Here is a 22,504-nt window from a genome sequence, read left to right on the forward strand (position 1 = left end):
CAAAGGGTTTGCCACATAAATAACATTTATGTGGTTTCTCTGCTGTATGATCTGCCTAATGGGCAGTTCATGCTGAACATGCACTAGAAACTCTGCCACATTCATTTCACTTGTATGTTTTCGATACAGTATGAATTCTCTGAATTATAAGGCCTGAAAACTGACTAAAGGCTTTATCACACTCACGACATTTGCACTAAAATGTTTCTCACAACTGTCACATCGCTAATGTTTCTCTCTAGTATGAATTCTCCAATGGTTTCTAAGTTCGTCATTTCAAGTAAAGCACCAGCCATATACATCATATTTATATGGTTTCGCTCCTGTCTAAACTGCCTGATGATGAGTTATGGATGACTGTGCCTAAACGGTTTGTCACAAATTTTATATTTGTATGGTTCTCTCCAGTATGAATTCCATGAACTGCAAGGTTTGCATTCACAATGAAAACCCTGCCACATATACCTCATTTATATGCTTTTTCTCCACTATGAACTCTCTGATGAACAGCAAGGTTTCCAGTACAAATAAACACCTTGCCACATACTTCACATTTATATGGTTTCTCTCCAGTATGAACTCTCTGATGAACAGCAAGGCTTGAAATTACACTGAAAGCCTTGCCACATATACCACATTTATATGGTTTCTCTCCAGTATGAACTCTCTGATGAGCTGCAAGGCTTGAAGTTTGACTAAAGGCATTACCACATACTTCACATTTATATGGTTTCTCTCCAGTATGAATTCTTTGATGAACTGCAAGGCTTGTAGTTCTACTAAAGGCCTTCCCACATACATCACATTTATATGGTTTCTCTCCAGTATGAACTCTCTGATGAGCTGCAAGGCTTGAAGTTTGACTAAAGGCCTTGCCACATACTTCACATTTATATGGTTTCTCTCCAGTATGAATTCTTTGATGAATTGCAAGGCTTGTAGTTCTAGTAAAGGCCTTGCCACATACTTCACATTTACATGTTTTCTCTCCAGTATGAAGTCTCTGATGTAAAGCAAGGCTTGAACTTACACTGAAAGCCTTGCCACACATACCACAATTATATGGTTTCTCTCCACTATGAAGTCTCCGATGAACAGCAAGGTGTCCAGTATGACTAAACGCCTTGGCACACACATCACATTTATATGGTTTCTCTCCAGTATGAACTCTCTGATGAACAGCAAGGCCTGTTGTTTGAATAAAGGCCTTGCCACATACATCACACTTATCTGGTTTCTCTCCAGTATGAATTCTCCAGTGAATGGCAAGTTTGGTAGTTTGATCAAAAGCCTTGCTACACACGTCACATTTATATGGATTTCCTCCTGTATGGATTCCTTGATGTCCAGTGACTTCTGATTCCTGAAAAAAGGTTATGTCACATTCATTACATTTGTAAGGTCTTTCCTTTTGTGTTTCATGGTCTCGTAACAGTTTTGAAGGATGCAAAATAGCATTCTCATGTTTATGAGAAAAGCCTTTGCAGACATTACAAGTTCTCTGAGGTGGTAAACCTGAGGTGCTGATGTTTGTCACAACTTGACTACATTCAAAAATTATCCCTTCAGATTGTACCATCTGCAACTCATCCTGAAAGGTTGATCCGTGCCTTTCAAAAGATCCATTTCCTGCATCACTTCTACTATGATGATCTCTTCCATCAGTGAGATTTTTGTTATGGGATGTAGACATTCCCTTGTCATTTCTTTCATTATCTGTCCACAGACAATCAAAGTCATGTATATTTTCCTGAATCTTCCTGAGGCGAAAATCTTTGATTTCAGGGATTCCAGCTCTTCCAAACGTCACTCTTTGAAAAATTTCCCCTTTACCACTGTTTGCTTTTGCCTGTAATTTCTTGATCATATGTATATGAGACATATCTACAAGACATAAAGAACCACAGGTATTCTATTAGTTACAATTCATAAATAAATTATTTCCTGTTGAACACATGATATTATACCAAAGGTCATATCCATCCTGAACAGATTTATGAATCTTCGCAAAGATGATCTTAAAACTACACAACACTAAAGGAATATAACTCTTTAAAAAAGAGTGATCATAGGTAATTCAAATCAATTTTAGGGTAGTATAGTTTCAAACACATCAGAAAACATTCATTTTATGCAAACTCATGTCAGTTCACAAAGAAAATGTATTTTCCCACCATGATCTCAAAGCTCACCCTACTTTGTACTAAACACACTGCTGTCTCATAATTGAGGAGAAACTAATGGTATATTGTACACACTTTATACATAATTATACATGGTAAAGAACATACAGGAATAGAGAGGTGACTCAGTGGTAAAGAAACCGCCTGCCAATGGAGAAGACATGGCACAGGGGGATATAATCCCTGGATAGGAAAGATCCCCTGGAGCAGGAAATCAAAACCCAGTGCCCTATTCTTGTCTGAAAAAAATTCCATGGACAGGAAAGCTTGGTGGGCTACAGTACATGAGATCACAAAGAGTCAGACAGGACTGAGCAACTGAGCAAACAAGAATCAAATAGGCAATGCATTGGAATGGTAAACAATGCAAATGAAGCATTCTAATGAATAATGTAAAAAAATAAATGGCAGTTAGTAACTGTTTCACAAATACTGCATTGAGAAAATAAAGAATTCCGTGAAGAATATATATAAGTTGATGAGCCACATATACTGAGCTTGCATTGTAAAACTACTCAAGCCTGTGAGCCTAGGGCCTGTGCTTCACAACAAAAGAAGCCAACACAATGGCCGTGCTTCCCACAACTAGCGAGTAGCCCTCTGTCGTCTCAAATAGACAAAAGACCACACAGCAAAAAAGACCCAGTACAAGCCAAAGAAAAAAAAAAAGACTTTGCCTTCAGCTCTGTGGGTGCTACAGCACCACTCGAGGGTGCTGTACATTTCACATATCAAAGAACACAGCCGTAAGTTTGGGAGAAGAAAAATATCCTGTGAGAGTTCACAAACATTAAACATCTGTTTTCTCACAGAACTCTCCCACTTGGAGAGTTTCCCAAACGCTATGAATGGTGTGGCTTCCTCTCTGTCCTTGTGACCTGTGATCACACCGTGGATCCTTTCCCACTCATCTGGATGTTTGCTATTAGCACCTCATTCTCCACAATCCAGGGGTCTTCTTCCTTGTGCCACAAGAATGGAGATAATGTTCAGATCAGAAACAGAACTTCCTACTCAGAAGTAATGCCATATGCTGTGGCTTCTTCCAGAATCCAACCTCTCTTTTTTAAATAAATGCTTCTGTTATTTTTAATACATGAGGGTACTCATTTCTTCTGGATCAGGTGAGTGTTGGTTGCTGCTTGGTCTTTTCTCCAAGTTCAGCAAGTAGGGGCTACGCTCCAGTTGCAGTGCTCGTGCTCCTCACTTGCTGCAGCTTCTCCTGGGTGCACGGGCTTCCGTAGTTGTCCCATGTGGGCTCAGCAGTTGCAGTTTCCAGGCTCTAGAGTGCTGGCTCATAGTTGAGGCACACAGGCATAGCTGCTCTGTGACGTGTGGGATCTTCCTAGACCAAGGATCGAACCCTGTGTCTCCTGCACTGGCAGGTGTAGAATGCAGCTCTTTTGTCAGCCAAGGAGTGAGGACATTATAAACCAACAGAAAAATACTTCTCATTAAATTTACTCTCTGCATCCTTCTGAATGCATAGGGAACAGTATAATATACAGTACAACATGCAGCAGGTATCCAGTTCCTATCTAAGAACTACTGAACCAACAACACAGGGCTAGAAAACAGGCAACTGGATATTTCACAGTTTGAAATCAGCTTTATAAACACTTGAGCTGTGGAGAAACTCCTTGTGCATCACAGAGTGGGCAGGTCACCTGAAGGAAAGTGAAGTTTAAACGCCTGATGCCAATCAGGAAGGTTTACATGTGTGAGTCAACAAGGTTTTGAGCTCAGTCAAGAAAAACAGGAGATCTCAAAAGGTACAGAGGGAACATGCAGAGGTACCCCAGGGAAGATCCCTACTTCAGGGGGAAGTGATCCTCACCCACAGACAGCAGGTTCCTGAGGGTCTCCACCATCACATCCTGGTACAAGGTCCTCTGGGCAGGGTCCAGGCATTCCCACTCCTCAGGAGTGAAATCTAGGAACACATCCTTGAAGGTCAATTGTGCCTGAAATGAAAACAGATTTCACCAAAGGGCCCTGAGGAGAAGTCTTAGTATCACACAAAATGAGAAGAGGTGAGAGGGGTAAAGCTCAATTCACTTGAAGTAATATACTTTCTGATAGATCCATTAAAAGCTGCTTGAAGCAAACTGTTGGTCTGTATTCTAATTTATAATTTCCTCTTTTTCCCTAAGATTATGATATCCTGCAATCAACATGAATTTGTCATGTATGTGGACAACACATGAAAAATACACAAATTAAAACCAAGACTGGGTTGTCTATGCAGAAGTGTTACATTCAACACAGTGAGTGACACAGTGTCACTATCTAGATGAGTTACAGTAAAACTGGTGTCTTCACAGACGACAAAGTCCACAGTGACTTTAAAAGAACACACGTTGTGACAATGATGACATCATCACACTGACGACAGGTGTTTCAGCACGTCCTACACACTAAACATTACTCTAAAGACTTCACATGGATGAACTTGTCATCAACAAAACAGCACGTTAGAGAAAGATCTGTGTCCACCTTACTGGGGAGAAAATTCTGTCACTCTAAGAAATTGCTCAGATCAAACAGTTAAGAAATGAGCTCAGGTGGTTGGGAGAGACAACTGAACCTAAAGAATCAACCAGTTAACTAGCAGAGAAGGAAAGTGCATCCACAGAGAGTTCCCTAAGAATACTTGAATCAAGTTCAAGGAAGCTGAAATACAACAGAACAGCATAAATGGTTACGATACAGGGTCACACCCGCTCCATGGCAACCCTCACAATGTCAATAATCTTACCTTAATTTACATCATTCATGTGATGACGTAGAAAAATCAACGCCATGAAATAAACTTAAGAGACAACTGAAACTGCTACAAAGCAACACCATTATTTATAAGATGATGCTTTTGTAATAAAACCATGGAGTTACATATCCATTCATTCATGCATGCATGTGTAAACACACAATTGATTGAAACAAGAAGAGTTGTCTTTATTTTTTTTCTTTCATTCTATCAAAATGCATTCAGCATCAGCTTTGTGCCTCAAACTTGAAATACAGCAGTGAACATGATGGAGCTTACAATCTAGCAGCCAGCCAGCCAATTTCATCCACAATTTTAATGTTACTACTGAAATCAGTGCTCTGACACAGGCCCGGTGCTAAGACAAGATTAAACAGAAAGTCTTAACCTACATTGAGAAATCAGACAAGGTCTCTGTGAGGAAGAAACACTTAGGATTGGCAAGGTGGGAAATGGAAGAGTGTTGCAAGCAGAGAGAACAGCCTGCATCCCGGCTCTGAGGCAGGAAGATATTTACTGAACAGAACATCAGGCAGTGTGACTGGGAAACAGGGAATGTAGATGAGGTGATGCCAGGTAGAGGTAATTTATGCAAGATCCATGGATTTTGCACTTTATTCCAAAAGCTAATGGAAGTCACTGAAGAATGTCCAGGAGGAAAGTTAGATGCTTAGATTTGTTTTTCAGAGCTCAATCTACTGTGTGTGGAAGTTGTTCTTTACCTGCTTACTCATGTCAGACTCTTTGCAACCCTGCTGAGGGCAGCCCGCCAGCTCCTCTATCCATGGAATTCTCCAGGCAAGAATACTGGAGTGGGTTCCCATTCTCTTCTTTCATTGTACTTCTTCCTTCAGTGACTTTGTCAACATTCTATTTCTTTTTCAAAGCTTATTTATTTTGCTTATGTTGAGTCTTTGTTGCTGTGAGTCGGCTTTCTCTAGTTGCAGCTGCAGTGCCCAGGCTTCTCCTTGCAGTGGCTTCTCTTGTTTTGGAGCACAGGCTCTAGAGAGTGCGGGCTTCTGTAGTAATGGCTCCCAGGCTCTAGGGCACAGGCTCCGTCGTTGTGGGCCATGGGCTTAGTTGCTCTGAGGCATCTTCCCGGACCTGGGATGGAACCCATGCACGCTACATTCGCAGGAACATTCTTAGCCACTGTACTACCAGGGAACTCCTCAATATTATCTTATTCTAGTTCAAAAACTAATAATAATAATAATACAAGCAGAAAATAAAATACAGGAGATTTCTCCCAATCTTTATAAAATAACTGTATTTAACAATATGTGGCCCTCCCTATGGGTAAATGGTTAAGAATCCACTGGGCAATGCAAGAGATGTGGGTTGTTGCCTGGTCTGAGATCCCACTTGGTGAGGGGCAACTAAGCCTGTGAGTCTCAATTCCTGAGCCAGAGCTGTAGAGCCCAGGAGGTGAAACTACTGAAGCCGGTGTGCTCTAGAGCCTGGGCTGCAAGACAACAGAAGCCGCCACAATGAGAAGTGTGCACACTGCATCCAGAGAGTGGCCACCACTCGCCAGAACTAGGGAAAAGACACTGAAGCAATGAAGTCAGAGTACAGGAAATAAATCTATTTTAAAATTAATAATTTGATTTTTATCTTTAGTTTTAGCTGTGTACTTATTAACAAAATGCAAAATTTATTATTTTATTCCATTAGGAAAATACTGAATCAAGATTAGTAAAGTTGGAGAATTCCCTCATGGCCCAGTGGTTAAGATCCCTCACTTCCACTGCACGGTTTCAGACTCAATCCCTACTCAGGGAACTAAGACCCTGGAGGCTGTATCATGTGGTCAAAAAGAAAGAAAAAAAAATTAGTCAGCCTGATTTCACAATTTAAATTAGATGATGTAATGAACCACTCCCTAGCCCTGACATCGCTTTCTGAACATACCATTCCATTCCATTCCCAAACACTTAAGTTTTCAAGGAGGTGCTCATTTAGTTTTAAATGTGCTATAAAAAGTTATAACTGATTTCCACTCATTGGCCTCTTTTGCAGATTTATTGTGTACTGTACACGTTAATACCTTTGGTCCATGTACAGCTTCTTTACCATGGTTGACTAAGAGCAGACAGCGCATCCATTTGGGCCCTCAACAGTCCCTGTTGCCGAATAGCACTGAGACCCCATCTCCAACCCGTGGGTGAGAAGCCCTGCCCAGGATGGTGCCCAAGGGAGCCTCCTCACAAGGGCCAGGTCACCGGGTCATAGGGAGACCAGATCTAAGTGGAGACGACAGGCCCTGAGGGAAGGCCCTGGGTGAGTGTGTGTGTACAGGAGTCACACAGGACACACCAGAGTCAGACACGATTAGTGAGTCCTGAGAACGGCATTTCAGAAAGGCAGTGTGAGAATCCATTGAGAATATGACCCTACCTGAGAAAGAGTCATGCCTGACTCCTGTTCTTTCCTCTTCTGGGCCTCTTTGTCCATGAGTCTTCACAGTTCTATCATGAAAGTTGAAAACATGCTGCTTAATGCTTAGCGCCAACACATCCCTTTCCTCATCCCCAACCACACACACAAGGAAGCCCTAACCATGTGGAACAGACAGTCCTCTGTGGTCACTGTCTCAGGCGGGACTCAGTACAGTCAGCTCCTGCAAAGAGTCCAACACGGGACTTTACCACAATTTCCTTGGATCACACTCCCCTCCTGGTGAGGCCTCATGTACACAGCAACAGGGGGCACCTCCGCTGACCCCACGATGCCCTTCAGGTCACACAGCAGGCCCTGGTCCAGCCCCACTCAGAGCAGAGCGCCCTTCCCTCCCCCAGGACCTGATCTGAGTCTCAGAAGTGGAGGCTAAGAGCCCTGGTGCTCAACGCAGGATCCAGATCGGAATCATCTGCGGCTCTGTGCACATTCCTGGGGCGAGGCCCCACAGGAGAACCTGAGGAGCCTGTCTGATCGGGGAGAACCGACTAACCAAAGGAGTATGTGTGTACACACCATACACTGTGAGCATGTGACACATGTGTACACTGTGAAATATTTATCACATTCCACTAATGAACACATCCATCATCTCCAAATTCCCATGTTCTGTGTATGGTGACGTACTCTCCTGACAAATTCCCAGCATGAAGGAACAGAACAGGATTAACTATAGTCAGCATGCTGTGCACACCTCCCCAGGACGCACTCATTTCACAACTCAAAGTCTGTACATTTTGACCAACATCTCCCCATCTTCCCCACCTCCCAGCCCCAGATGACCACCATCCTACGCTCCGGTACTAGTGAGTTTCATTTTTTTTAATATTCCATATAATGGAAGGACATATAATGCCAGTCTTTCCCTATCTTAATTCACTTACCATAATATTCTCTACATTCATCAAAGTTATCCCAAGTGAGACAAATCTCCATAATTGTTTACAAGAAAGTCGCTATTGAATGAACAAATCTTTATCCCAAGCTACAAAAATAATTAAATGTAAAGAAAGCAGAAAGCCAAAAGTAAAACCTACACAAAGAACATGTTTAAAGTTCCTTGAAAAGGCATCATGTAGTAAGAGTCAGTCAGCTCTTGCCCCATTTCTTCTCTCGCATAACCTCTACTCCGCATCAGGAAGAGCAAAGGGGGTGACCCACACCTGAGAGAATCAAGTCACTGCCACAGCCCCCACCTCAAGGGGCTCTACACATGCATGCTCTTTTAATACAAATAATTACAAAATACATATGCCTCACAGACAGAAGTTTTGCAATTCTCATTCTGATCTGTATAAGGAAGCAAGATTTGCATTAGATATTAAAGCCAAGAATCAATGTATAACGACTTAATAATTCTTACCCAACTGATTCAGCACTCTTCCGGATCTAGTCCCCACCATCACCTGCACACTAGCTGTTTTCACTTCATTTCGTTGATCTGTTTCCCTGCTTCTTTCTACATCTCCCTTTCTCTGCTTGCATCTCTGCTCTCCTGCTGTGCCTGTCCTCCTCTCTACTTCTTCCCTGCCTCCCATCCCGCCTCTCTCGGCCATCTGTTCGCCTTCAAGTTGCTTTCTCTCCAACCTCCCTGGTGATCCTCAATCTCCATGTATTTCTGCCTTTCTTCCTCCACCTCTGCCCTCCCTTCCTCCCAAGTCTCTGGCACTCCCAAGTGGCTATGCTTCCGTTCAGCTCGCTTTTTTTCTCAGCTCCTCCAATCACTAGGAGTCCCCTTTCTCTCCCACCAGGATATTGTTGCTCTGGTTCCAGCTCTTGTATCCCCTTTGCGGGCTGTGTGAACTGCCTCTCCACTGTCGCCCTCTTTGGGACCGCTGATTTACAGCCCCTCTCCCTTCAAGGCTATAGAAGGGGGCGGTAGAGGATGAGATGGTGAGATACCATCCCTGGACTCAAGGGACATGGACTTGAGAAACCTCTTGGAGATACAGGGCTTCCGAAGAGTCGGAATGAACAACCACACCTCCCTATGTTGCTCACCCTTAACTCTACGGAGACCCTGCTTTGCTCTGAATTTCTCTCCTTTCCCCACCCGCTCCCTTCAACGCTCATTCTCTTTCATGAAGCTGTCTCTTCCAAGTTCCTCACAGTCCTCTTCACTGCCATCGCTTGTCCCACAGGCTTTTCTCAATTTTCCATTTCTCTAGGAGTCGCTGTCTCTGCTTCTCCTGATCCCGCCTTCCTCCCACTATTTACAGGGTAGGAGACTGAATAAGAAAGGCCCTCCAGCAAGAGCCAAATTCCAGCCGGTGGTATTTGGGGCCGAAGAACCATGGGTGTCACGTGGCTGGTTCAGTCAGCTCCCCACATCAGGGATCAGCGGAAAGGTCACTCTGAAGGGCAGAAGGACCGGCCTGAGGAGACGTGAGGACAGACGGCTGGGAGAGAGGGGGTCTCAGAAGCGGGACGGGCTCCCCAGAATCCCAGGACCGGGGAGAGAACGCAGCCTCTCCGGGAGCGGGGCCGCCGGCGAGGCCTCCAAGGCCCGAGAAGGAGATGCTGAAGAACGTGGAGGAATAAACCACCTCACCTAATAGAATTGTATGTGGTGCAGAAAGGATAGAGGGGTCAGTGAGGTCAGTAAACGGTTTTATGCCGGAAAAAGGTGCGAAAGGCAGCGTTTCAGTGTTCCAGAAGCAGGAACCGGCTTCAGTGCAGACTTTAACCAAAAGGCAAGCGCCCCTTCACCGCTTACGGAGACGTCTCAATTTGCTGGGGGGTGGGGGGTGGGGCGGGAGCGGGGATTTAGAGTCAGGCTCAGAGGTTAAAGCGTCTGCCTCCAACGCTGGAGACCCGGGTTCGATCCCTGGGTCGGGAAGATCGCCTGGAGAAGGAAATGGTAACCCACTCCAGTATTCTTGCCTGGAGAATCCCATGGACGGAGGAGCCTGGTAGGCTCAGTCCACGAGGTCGCAGAGTCGGACAGGACTGAGCGACTTCACTTGACTTCACTTCAGAGTCAGTAGCGACCCTCAGATCCGGGGTACAAGGAAGAGGAGACCGCGAGAGGCAGGTTTGACTCCAAAGTCAGAAACTCACGCCGCGCTGGGACCTCCAGTCGCCGCTCTCCGCCTCCGCGTGGGTCACAGTGCGCGCACGCGCAGACAAAAAGCTGACCGGCCTGCAGGCGGGGCCAGGCCGTCAGCGGGTGGGTGGTGGAGAGAAGCCGGACCAGCACAGGGCCTTTGAAAGGTGAGGCGGGAACTCCGTGCGTGGCGGGGCGGGGCGGAGCGTCCCGGCGCGGAGGCGGGTGCTACCCGTCGCGGAGGGGCGGGGCTACTTGGCGCGGGTCGGGCGCCTCGGGGCGGGGCGGGGCGGGGCGAGGCGATTCGACGCAGGGTGGTGAAGCCCTGGCGCAGAGGCCGGAAGAGAAGTGAACTGAAGTCGCTCAGTCGTGTCCGACTCTTTGCGACCCCATGGACTGTAGCCTACCAGGCTCCTCAGTCCAGGACAAGAATACTAGAGTGGGTTGCCATTTCCTTCTCCAGGGGATCTTCCCGACCCAGGGATCGAACCTGGGTCTCCCGCATTGTAGGCAGACGCTTTACCGTCTGACCTACCAGGGGGCAGAGGAAACTGTAATTCAATACTGCAGTCACTGCTAAAGGGGACTGCAGCCACCGGACTCCTCCGTGGAAGTAAAGTTATGATAGAACTACATGGTGTATTAAAAAGCGAAGGAATGACGTTGCCAACAAAGGTCCCTATAGACAAACGGGTTTTTCCAGTAGTCAGCTAGTTCAGTTCAGTTCAATTCAGTCGCTCAGTCGTGTCCTACTCTTTGCGACCCCATGAATCGCAGCACACCAGGCCTCCCTGTCCACAGACAACTCCCGGAGTTCACTCAAACTCACGACCATCGAGTCAGTGATGCCATCCAGCCACCTCATCCTCTGTCGATCCCCTTCTCCTTCCCGCAATCCCTCCCAGCATCAGAGTCTTTTCCAATGAGTCAAGTCATCGCATGAGGTGGCCAAAGCTAGGGATGTGATTTAAAAAGGGATGTGAGAGTTGGTCCATAAAGAAGGCTGAGCATAGAAAAATCGATGCTTTGGGATTGTGGTGCTGGAGATTAGTGTTGAGAGTCCCTTGGAGAGCAAGGAGATCAAACCAGTCAACCCGAAAGGAGACCAACCATGAATAGTCATTGGAAGGACTGATGCTGGAGCTGAGGCTCCAATACTTTGGCCACGTGATGCAAATATCAGACTCACTGGAAAAGACTTCGAGGCTGGGAAAGATTGAAGGCAGGAGGAGAATGGAATGACAGAGGATGAGACGGTTAGATGGCATCACCAACTCAATGGACGTGAGTTTGAGCAAACTCCAGGAGATGGTGAAAGACAGAGAAGCCTGGCATCCACGAGGTTGCAGTGAGTCAGTCATGACTGAGCGACTAAACAACAACAACAACAACAACACATCACTGATAGGGCCTGGTCCTAAGAGAAGATTCAACAGAAAGTCTTGACCTACATCAAGAAATCAGACAAGGTCTCCGTGAGGAAGAAACACTTAGGATTGGCAAGGTGGGAAATGGAAGAGTGTTGTAAGCAGAGAGAAGAGCCTGAGTGCTGGCTCTGAGGCAGGAAGATATTTAGTGAACAGAAAGTCAGCCAGTGTGACTGGGACACAGGGAACATAGAGGGGTGATGCCAGGTAGAGGCTAATTTCTGCAAGGCCTCTAAATTGAGGATGTTATTTCAAAAGCAACTGGACATGACTTAAGAATCTGCAGGAGGAAAGTTAGAGGTTTAGGTTTGTTTTTCAGCACTCACTCTGCTATGTGAAGAGATTGGTGTTCACTTGGCTCAGTCATGTCAGACTCTTTGGGACTCCATGGACTGTAGCCTGCCAGGCTCCTCTGTCCATGGGACTCTCCAGGCAAGAAAACTGGAGTGGGTGGCCATTCCCTTCTCCTGTATTTTGGCATCTTTGGGACATTAAAAATGAATCAAATGTAAGTTTGATTCAGTAAATTTGTTAACATTCTATTCCTTTTTTACAGCTTATTTGGTTTGTTTATGCTGGGCCTTCATTGCTGTGATCCAGCTCTCTCTACTTGTGGCCGCACTGCATGGAGTTGTGTCTGCGGTGCCCAGGCTTCTCTTTCGGTGGCTTCTCTTGTTTCAGAAGATAAGCTCAAGCATGCGGGCTTCAGTAGTTAAGGATTCTGGGCTCCAGAGCACTGCCACAGCAGTTGTTGGGCATGGGCTTAGTTGCTCTGTGGCATCTTCCAGGAATTGGGATGGAACCCGTGTCCCCTACATTGGCAGACACATTGCTAGCCACTGTATCACCAGGGAAGTCCTCAACATTATCTTATACCATTAAAAATAGAAAAAGTAGTACAAGCAGAAAATAATACACAAAATAATGTCAATCTGTATAAAATACCTGTATTTAAAAATAATATGAGGGTTGTCCCTGGTGGCTTCAGTGGTAGAGTCCACTGACCAATGTAAGAAACACAGGTTGTTGCCTGGTCTGGTATGATCCCACATGCTGAGAGGCAACCAACCCTGTGAGCCTCAATTTCTAAGCCAGAGCTCCAGAGCCCAGGAGGTGAAACTACTGAAGCCAGTGCACTCTAGACCCTGGGCTACAAGACAAGAGAAGCCACAGCAATGAGAAGCCCCCACACTGCAACTAGAGAGTGGCCAACACTCATCAGAATTAGATAAAAGCCATTACAGCAATGAAGAGTCACTATAGCAAATAAATATATTTTAAAAATAAAAATGTGATTTTATTAATTTTAGGGATACAGTTATTAACAAAACTCAGAGTTTACTATTTTATTCCAATAATAAAACATTAAATCAAGATTACTAAAGTTGGGGAATTCCCTGGTGGTCCAGTGGTTAAGATCCCACACTTCCACTGAAGGGTTTCAGGTTGAACCAGTATTTAGGGAACTAAACCCTGCAAGCTGCACTGTGCAGCCAAAAAAGAAAGAAAAAAAAATAGCAAACTATGTTTCATAGTTTAAATGAGATGATGTAATGAAACACTCTCCAGCCCTGAGGTCTTTTTTTGATCTTTCCATTCGATTCCAAAACACTACGATTTTCAAGGAGCTCCTCATTTAGTTTTAAATGTACTATAAAGAGTGAGAACTAATTTCTCCTGGTTAGTTCCTTCTTCCAGATTTTACCACATACTCTGCATATGAACCTCTGACTCGAGGTGCAGCTTCTTTACCCTGGTTGACAGAGAGCAGACAGCGCATCCACAAGGGCCTTAAGGAACCGCTGCTGCCCAACAGCTGAGACCCTGTCTCCAACCCGTGGGTGAGAAGCCTTGTTGAGGACGGTGCCCAAAGGAGCCTCCTCACAAGGGCCAGGTTACCGGGTCATGGGGAGACGAGATCTAAGCGGAGATGACAGACCCTGAGGGAAGGCCCCGGGTGAGTGTGCATGTACAGGAGTCAGACAGGATACTCCGAGTCAGACAGGATTAGAGAGTCCAGAGAAGGGCAATTCAGGAAGGACAAACTGAGAATCCACTGAGAATATGACCTTACCTGAGAAAGAGCCATGCCTGACTCCTTTTCTTTCATCTTCCTTCTCTTCTGGGCTTCCTGAGGGAACACAAGTTTGCAGAGGTCTATCATGAAAGTAGAAAACATGCTGTTTAATGCTTAGGGTCAACACCTTCCCTTCCTGAGCCCCAACCACACACGCAGGGAAGCCCTCACCATCACGGGCTTGATGGACAGGAGTTTGTGCAAGTTCTGGAGATGGTGAAGGGCAGGGAACTCTGCCGGCTGCAGTCCATAGGGTCCCCAAGAGTCCGACAGGACTGAGCGACTTAACAACGACCCACTTCAGTATTCTTGCCTGGGAAATCCCATGGACACAGGAGCCTGGTGGGCTACAGTCCCTGGGGATCTCAAAGAGATCTGACTGCGTGAGCACTGCAACCATTTTATTTATTTCTCCATGATTTCTGATTCTAATGCTCATACAAGTAATCACCATCACTGAAAATAATCTCCTAAAATGAAGAGTCTTTGTAGTCAATTTACTACCATGCTCATATAAAACAGAAAATGACAGTAATACGCCTCCCCAACACTTGAGAAAGAACTTCAGCTCAAGCACCAGTCCCAAAGCTGAAATTCTAAACTAGTTCCTGAACACGTGATTTGATACTTATAAAATTACCAAGTGCCACGTCATCATTAAAACGACCCTTTCCTTACAAATTACTACGTATTTCGTGCACTGTGTGTGTTACCTCAGGATCTTACATCGAGAGGAAATCAGACCCTGGGCCTCTCACAGCAATGACAGAATTTACTTGGGCTAGAGGAAGGGGTAGGGGAATAGGGTGATGTGAAGTGACTGGAGACCACGGATAGGGAGGAGAGGGGACCCCACAGGCGCAGCTTAACAACAAACAAAAACAAGTACCTGACGTTTCCAATGGTCGACTGCACCTACCAAGTCTCAGCATCGGGAATTGGCTCTAGAAGAGCTTACATCAAAGTGAGGATGCGAGACTCCTCAGCCACTGGTATCAGAAGAATGTCACAGTGGGGGGTGGAGGGTGTAGGGTACACTCCTGGGTCTGGGCGTGAGTGGCGGGGCATAGGACACACGCCTGTGTCTGAGCGTGTGAGGGGCGGACACGAGGGAGGCTGAGGGGGGCCACTCGGGGCCACGCGTGCAGGGCCGGGCCGAGCGGAGAGTACACCTACGTGCTTCTTCCTCCATTTGGTTCCAGAGGTATCTTGTCAGGGTTAAGTAGTGCTGGGAGCCAGCATGGGGAATCCCGCTCATGGCAAATGTCATGACGAAAGGGGCCTGACAAAACGCAAAGGTGGGATCAGGCCTCAGGGGTCCCCCCTGGACTTTCTCAAGCATCTACCCCCCAAACCAGAGTCTGCCTACTTTACTGTGTTATGCTTTCCACTTACTCTTCTAACATTACAAGGGGGGGTTGTCCCCCACCACCTTCCTCTAAAAGAAAATTAACTTAGAGCTCCAGTTAATGAGTCTCCTGGACATAACAAGAGTGTTTCAATCCAAAAAGCCTTCTGATGGCTTTCTAGCCTGCCTGACAGGTCTATCCGGACTCTCGCTCCCAACCGCAAGAGGCACAGGAAGCTTAAAACATCCTAGGAATGTAGGGGCTTCCGAGGAGTCAAAATCATGAGAATAGAACTGATTAAGGGTGTCATTGTTGAGCCAATACTTGCTGCCAAGTTTTCATATCTTTTAATGTAACTTTATTTAGTACTTTGAGAGTGATGCAGATTAAACAAAAAACACTTCAAGGGAAAAAGAGTTTTCTGGTTGATAGACATTTATCTAGGAAGAGAACCATAAAAATGTTAACAGGCCTCTTGGCCAGAAGATAATGTAAAACACCTGAGACCTTTTGTATATGGGAAGGTATGCAAAAGAAAGCCTGGCCTCAATAAGGGTCAGGACTGCTACCCCTGTATAACTCCGCATATTCCATTATTTCTTTATGTACAACTTGGGGTATATAAGCTGATTTTGAAAATAAAGTTGAGTCTTACATTGATGCTTGGCTCCCCCGTGTCGTTCTCATTCTCCTTTTCTGGCTGAATTCCCATCTGGAGCATGGAGGCTCGCCGAGCCTAATTTTGCCTGGGCTTCTAAGATCTGAATGGGGAGGCACTTTGTGTCTCCGCTTCTTGGGAGACCCGGAAGATGCCTGTGGCCTACGTAGGCGGTGCAAGCCCCTTGTCTCGGGGTTTTATTGGCTTTCCGCGTAAACCAAGTTATTCAGCCTCTTTTCTCCACTAATTTTCCTACTACACTATTCTCTCCTAATCTCTCTTTATATCTCTAATTTAAAAATTCTTTCCTAAACACCGACTCCGTCCCCGCTTTGAATTACCCTGGATGCACTGGGGCTGGACCCCGGCCAGTGGTACCTCAGGCTCTCTCATGTCTTGTGTAGCACCACTGATTGCTCATTACTTTAAGTAACTGTAACATTTTCAATACAACCTTAAAATTATGTGGGATAATCACAATGGAAAGAAAGATGGTTTTGGCATAACATTTGGAGTCCTGAATGTCCAACAACAGAGGATGAGATGGTTGGATGGCATCACCGACACAATGAGTTTGAGTAAACTCTGGGAGTTGGTGATGCACAGGGAGGCCTGGTGTGCTGCAGTCCATGGGGTCACAAAGAGTCAGACATGACTGAGCGACTGAACCAAACTGTACTTGGAGTTGTGTTGATGAGGCTGAAGTGATTCAGAGGCCTGGGAACTGAAACTTGGTCTGGTGGCCAGGTTGTGGTTGGGTGGGGGTTGATGTGGGGTGCTAGCTGAACCCAGGAATATTCCTGCAATTAGAATTAATTTAAGCAGTTTAAGTAAACAAGAACTGGCTTTGTATATGGATGACTAGCTAGAACGTGAAACACAACTGTTAGAAAGGGCTTCTGCTGCTGCTGCTGCTAAGTCGCTTCAGTTGTGTACGACTCTGTATGACCCCATAGACGGCAGCCCACCAGGCTCCCCCGTCCCTGGGATTCCCCAGGCAAGAATACTGGAGTGGGTTGCCATTTCCTTCTCCAATGCATAAAAGTGAAAGTGAAGTTGTGTCTGACTCAGCGACCCCATGGATTGCAGCCCACCAGGTTCTTCCATCCACGGGATTTTCCAGACAAGAGTACTGGAGTGGGGTGCCATTGCCTTCTCCGTAGAAAGGGCTACTTCATACTAACACTTCTAAGAAGACAAATGTCTTGACATTTCACTTCTTCAAGGATCAAGTCACTGCAGTGGCCCAGCGAAAGTGCACCCTGAGGGCAATGCAGGATTGAGAAAAGCAGGCACCAATCTGTGCTTTGAACATTCTAGCCTTGATATTTCAGCAAGGGTCTTTTGGGTCCATCCACCTCTTCAGCAAGTCCCGGGAATTTGGGGTAGTCTCTCCTGGTTTTCAGATCTCCCAGTCACTGGTTGATGACCTCAATTTTGTTTGGCAATGTATGAACATACATAGCGCTCAGTTAAAACACACTGAGTAGAACTTCCCTGGTGGTCCAGTGGTAAATAATCTACCTGCCAATGCATAGGACCCAGGTTTGATCCCTGGTCTCAGAGGATACCATGTGCCTCGGAATAGCTAAGCCCATGCAACACAAGTACTGACCTGTGCTCTAAAGCTTGTGCTCTGCAACAAGAGTAGCCACAGCAGTGAAAAACCTGCACACAAGTAACTAGAAAGTCGTTTCTGCTTGCTGCAACTAGAGAAAGCTCATGTGCAGAAAAAAGAAAAAAAAAAAAAAGGCTCAGCAAAGCCAAAAAAAAAAACAAAAAAAGACATTGAGTCCTCCAGACTGACCAAAAGAAGTATCAAAATGCCAGTCTCCAACCATACCCCAGCCAAGTTTATGTGGAGCATTCATAGCCTGATTGCTGCACAAAGAGAAAGAAGTCAGCATAATGAAGACTTGGCATAGCCAAAAATAAAGAGAGAAAAAAACTTTTAATGAGAAATGCATACTTCTTTATAAAAGCTTCTGTTCCATGCTTATGATGAGAAAGCTTCAAATATTTATATGGGAAAAACTTGTTTACATCATAATATTTAGTACGTAAGGCAATAATTCAATGCAATGGAATGTCAAATTACCATATGATCACTTAACAGTAATTAGGCAATTTACTTCCTGTTGAAAATTGTAATATATTTTCTCTCATTTCTTTGTTGTCTGTTTCTGATAGATCTGTCAGTTGTATACAACAAAGCACACTGTAAAATATAAAATCTTAAGAAGACACTAGAATTTCTTTCACCAAAATTATCAACTTGGCACTATTTATATTTCTATGTGTATTATCTGACTGAACTCAAGTCCTAAAGGAACTGTCTTTCTTTACACATACAGGGCACCTACTATGTTCCCTGTCATTGTCTATGTGCATTTTAATGTTACAAAAGTCTCAAAATAACCCACTGACTTATATATTTGTTAGTGTAAGGCAGGAAAGAAATGTAAATTAAACATTAAATCTGAGTCATAACATGTGGATAGAAAAAGTAAAGCTAAGGAAAAACTATTGAAAAAAAGAAAAGATATAGGATGGCAGGGTTTAAGAGATTAGCACTAAAACATATATATTACCATATGTAAAAGAGCCAGTGGAAGTTTGATGTATGAGCAACTGCTCTGGGACAATCTGGAGGGATACGGTGGTGAGAGAGGTGGGTTCAGGAGGGAGGGCACATATGTACGCCTATGGCCTATTCATGTTGATGTACAGCAAAAACCATCAGAGTACTGTAAGAAAAAAAAAATTAACTGATGGCGAGTTAGGCCTGAACACAGAATCAAAGCTTTCCCACACCTAACACATTTGTGTAGTTTTCCTCCAGTTTGAATTTTCTGAGGGTCAAAAAGTTGATATATTTTACTGTATTCTCTACATGTGTAAGTTTTCACTGCAGTATGGATTCTCAGATGATCTGCAACATCATTCCTTGTGACTGAAAGGTTTGCCACATAAATAACATTTATGTGGTTACTGTCCTGTATGCAGTTCATGCTGAACATGCACTAGAAACTCTGCCACATTCATTTCACTTGTATGTTTTCTATACATTATGAATTCTCTGAATTATAAGGCCTGAACACTGACTAAAGGCTTTGTCACACTCACGATATTTGCACTAAAATGTTTCTCACAACTGTCACATTTCTAATGTTTCTCTCTAGTATGAATTCTCCAATGGTTTCTAAGTTCCTCATTTCAAGTAAAGCACCGGCCATATACATCATATTTCTATGGTTTCTCTCCTGTCTGAACTGCCTGATGATGAGTTATGGATGACTGTGCCTAAATGGTTTGTCACAATTTTTATATTTGTAAGGTTTTCTCCAGTATGAACTCTCTGATGAATACCAAGGTTTCCACTACAAACAAACGCCTTGCCACATACATCACATTTATATGGTTTCTCTCCAGTATGAACTCTCTGATGCACAGCAAGGTTTTCATTATGACTAAATGCCTTGCCACACACATCACATTTATAAGGTTTCTCTCCTGTATGAACTCTCCGATGAACTGCAAGCTTTGCAGTTTGACTAAAGGCTCTGCCAGATATATCACATTTACATAGTTTCTCTCCTGTATGGAATCTCCGATGAACTGCAAGGTTTGTAGCTTCATTAAAGGCCTTGTCACATACATCACATTTATATTGTTTCCTACAATATGTACTCTCAAATGAACAGCAAGGTATGAAGTTATTCTGGAAGTCTTGCCACACAGATCACATTTATATGGTTTCACTCCAATATGAAGTCTCCAATGAACAGTCAGCTTTCCAGTATGATTAAACGCCTTGTCACATACATTGCATTTGTATGGCTTCTGTCCAGTATGATTCTCTGATGAAGTTCAAGTCTTGTAGTTTGATTAAAGGCGTTGCCATACATCACATTTATATGGTTTCTCTCCAGTATGAACTCTCTGATGAACAGCAAGGCTTGAACTTACACTGAAGGCCTTGCCACATACACCACAATTACATGGTTTCTCTCCAGTATGAATTCTCTGATGAACTGCAAGGTTTGCAGTTCGACTAAAGACCTTGCCATATACATCACATTTATATGGTTTCTCTCCAGTATGAACTCTCTGATGATAAAGCAAGGCTTGAACTTACACTGAAAGCCTTGCCACATATACCACAATTATATGGTTTCTCTCCAGTATGAACTCTCTAATGAACACCAAGTTTGCCATTACGACTAAATGCCTTGGCACACACATCACATTTATATGGTTTCTATCCAGGATGAATATTCTGATGAATTGCAAGGTTTCCAATTTGAATAAGAGCCTTGTCACATACATCACATTTATGTGGTTTTTCTCCAGTATGAATTCTCCAAAGAACTGCAAGTCTTGTAGTTTGATTAAAGGCCTTGCCACATACATCACATTTATATAGTTTCTCTCCAGTATGAACTCTCTGATGAACAGGAAGGCTTGAACTTACACTGAAAGCCTTGCCACATATGCCACAATTACATGGTTTCTCTCCAGTATGAACTCTCTGATGAACAGCAAGGTTGCTAGTACGACTAAGTGCCTTGCCACACACATCACATTTATATGGTTTCTTTCTCATATGATATCTCCAATGAATTACAAATTTTGCAGCTTGATTAAAGGCCTTGCCACATGCATCACATTTATGTGGTTTCTCTGCAGTATGAATTCTCCAATGCATTGCAAGTTTTATAGTTTGATTAAATGCCTTGCCACACATGTCACATTTGTATGGTTTTCCTCCTGTATGGATTCTTTGATGTCCAGTGAGTTCTGAGTCCTGAAGAAAGGTTATGTCACAATCATTACATTTGTAAGGTCTTTTCTTTTGTGTTTCATGGTCTCGTAACAGTTCTGAAGGGTGCATAACAGCATTCTTGTGTTTATGGGAAAAGACTTTGCAAACATTACTAGTTCTCTGAGAATAAACTTGAGGCGTTGACGTCTGTCACAACTTGACTACATTCAAAAATTATCCCTTCAGATTGTACCATCTGCAACTCATCCTGAAAGCTTGATCCGTGCCTTTCCAAAGGTCCATTTCCTGCATCACTTCTACTATGATGATCTCTTCCACCAGTGAGGTTTTGTTATGGGATGTAGACATTCCCGTGTCATTTCTTTCATCATCTGTCTGCAGATAATGTCTATGTCATGTATGTTTTCCTGGATCTTCCTGAGGCGAAAATCTTTGATTTCAAGGCTTTCAGCTCTTCCAAACGTCACTCTTTGAAAAATTTCCCCTTTCCCACTGTTTGCTTTGGCCTGTAATTTCTTGATCATATGTATATGAGACATATCTACAAGACATAAAGAACCACAGGTATTCTATTAGTTACAACTCATAAATAAATTATTTCCTGTTGAACACATGATATTATAGCAAAAGTCATATCCATCCTGAACAGAATTATGAATCTTCGCAAAGATGATCTTAAAACTACACAACACTAAAGGAATATAAGTATTTTAAAAAGGGTGACCATAGGTAGTTCAAGTTAACTTTAGGGTAATGTAGTTTCAAACACAATCAGAAAACATTCATTTTATACAAACTCATGTCAGTTCATAAAGAAAACGTATTTTCCCACCATGACCTCAAAGCTCATCCTACTTTGTACTAAACACACTGCTGTCTCATAATTGAGGAGAAACTAATGGTATATTGTACACACTTTATGCACACTTACACCTATTTAAAAGGTAAAGAACATACAGGCCTAGAGAGGTGACTCAGTGGTAAAGAAGCTGCCTGCCAATGCAGAAGACACGGCACAGGGGGATACAATCCCTGGGTAGGAAAGATCCCCTGGAGCAGGAAATCACAACCAAGTGCACTATTCTTGCCTGAAAAAATCTCATGGACAGAAGAGCTTGGTGGGCTATAGTCCATGAGATCACAGAGTCAGACTGGACTGAGCAACTGAGCAAACAAGCATCAAACAGGCAATGTAATGGAATGGTAAACAATGCAAAAGAAGCATTCTAATGAATAATGTAAAAACTAAATGGCAGTTAGTAACTGTTCAACAAATACTGCATTCAGAAAATAAAGAATTCCATAAACTATGTATATATATTTTTTATTTTTTGCTGGACCACGTGGTTTATGAGATCTTGGGTTAAATCCATGCTTGCTGTAGTGAAACTACTGAATCCTATCCACTGGACTGTCAGGGAATTCCCTAAAATAATTTTAAAGATAAAAAAATAAACACTTTCCTAAATACCTCTTAGAAATCTATCAGTAGATAGACATATAGGCATTTTATGACATTAACAAGTGGTTTATGTCAGTTATATTGTGTAATACAAAAACAGCGTCATTTTTAAAAATAAAAATAAGCGAAATATACTCTACTTACACAATAATCATTCAAAACATCAACTCCCTATCTACACAGTAACCTAAACTCACCCAGTTCTTGGCTCCAAGATATATGTAAAGGAGCAAGCTTTGGGGCTTCCCTTGTGGCTCAGAGGTAAAGAATCCGCCTGCTAGTGCAGGGC

The 22,504-nt window shown here is 43.8% G+C and overlaps 2 protein-coding genes and 1 long non-coding RNA gene across 5 annotated transcripts in view; 2 read left to right on the forward strand and 1 right to left on the reverse strand.

Annotated features, from left to right (window-relative positions):
• Positions 1-22,504, forward strand: part of LOC120871946 (zinc finger protein 420-like) — a 719,570-nt gene that overhangs the window by 400,481 nt on the left and 296,585 nt on the right. The window lies entirely within an intron of this gene.
• On the reverse strand, positions 7-14,159 carry LOC120871979 (zinc finger protein 664-like). Of its 3 annotated transcripts, XM_040252079.1 has the most exons (5): positions 13,958-14,156; positions 4,021-4,147; positions 709-1,884; positions 334-336; positions 7-207 (listed from the first exon to the last, which is right to left on the reverse strand). In XM_040252079.1, exons 1-5 carry the CDS (start codon positions 14,060-14,062, stop codon positions 197-199), a joined length of 1,422 nt encoding a protein of 473 aa, XP_040108013.1. In that variant the 5' UTR covers positions 14,063-14,156; the 3' UTR covers positions 7-196. The 3 variants fall into 3 exon arrangements, with proteins under 3 accessions (XP_040108013.1, XP_040108012.1, XP_040108014.1); XM_040252078.1 differs by lacking the exon at positions 7-207 and having other exon boundaries at positions 247-1,884; positions 13,958-14,153; XM_040252080.1 differs by lacking the exons at positions 7-207; positions 334-336; positions 709-1,884 and adding an exon at positions 3,571-3,850 and having other exon boundaries at positions 13,958-14,159.
• LOC120872090 lies at positions 15,526-18,845 on the forward strand. The gene is made up of 3 exons (XR_005723170.1): positions 15,526-15,661; positions 16,560-16,562; positions 18,835-18,845. It is a non-coding gene; the product is annotated as an uncharacterized LOC120872090 (long non-coding RNA).

The sequence above is a fragment of the Oryx dammah genome, unplaced genomic scaffold (assembly GCF_014754425.2).
Source record: "Oryx dammah isolate SB20612 unplaced genomic scaffold, SCBI_Odam_1.1 HiC_scaffold_13, whole genome shotgun sequence".
Taxonomy (NCBI): domain Eukaryota; kingdom Metazoa; phylum Chordata; class Mammalia; order Artiodactyla; family Bovidae; genus Oryx; species Oryx dammah.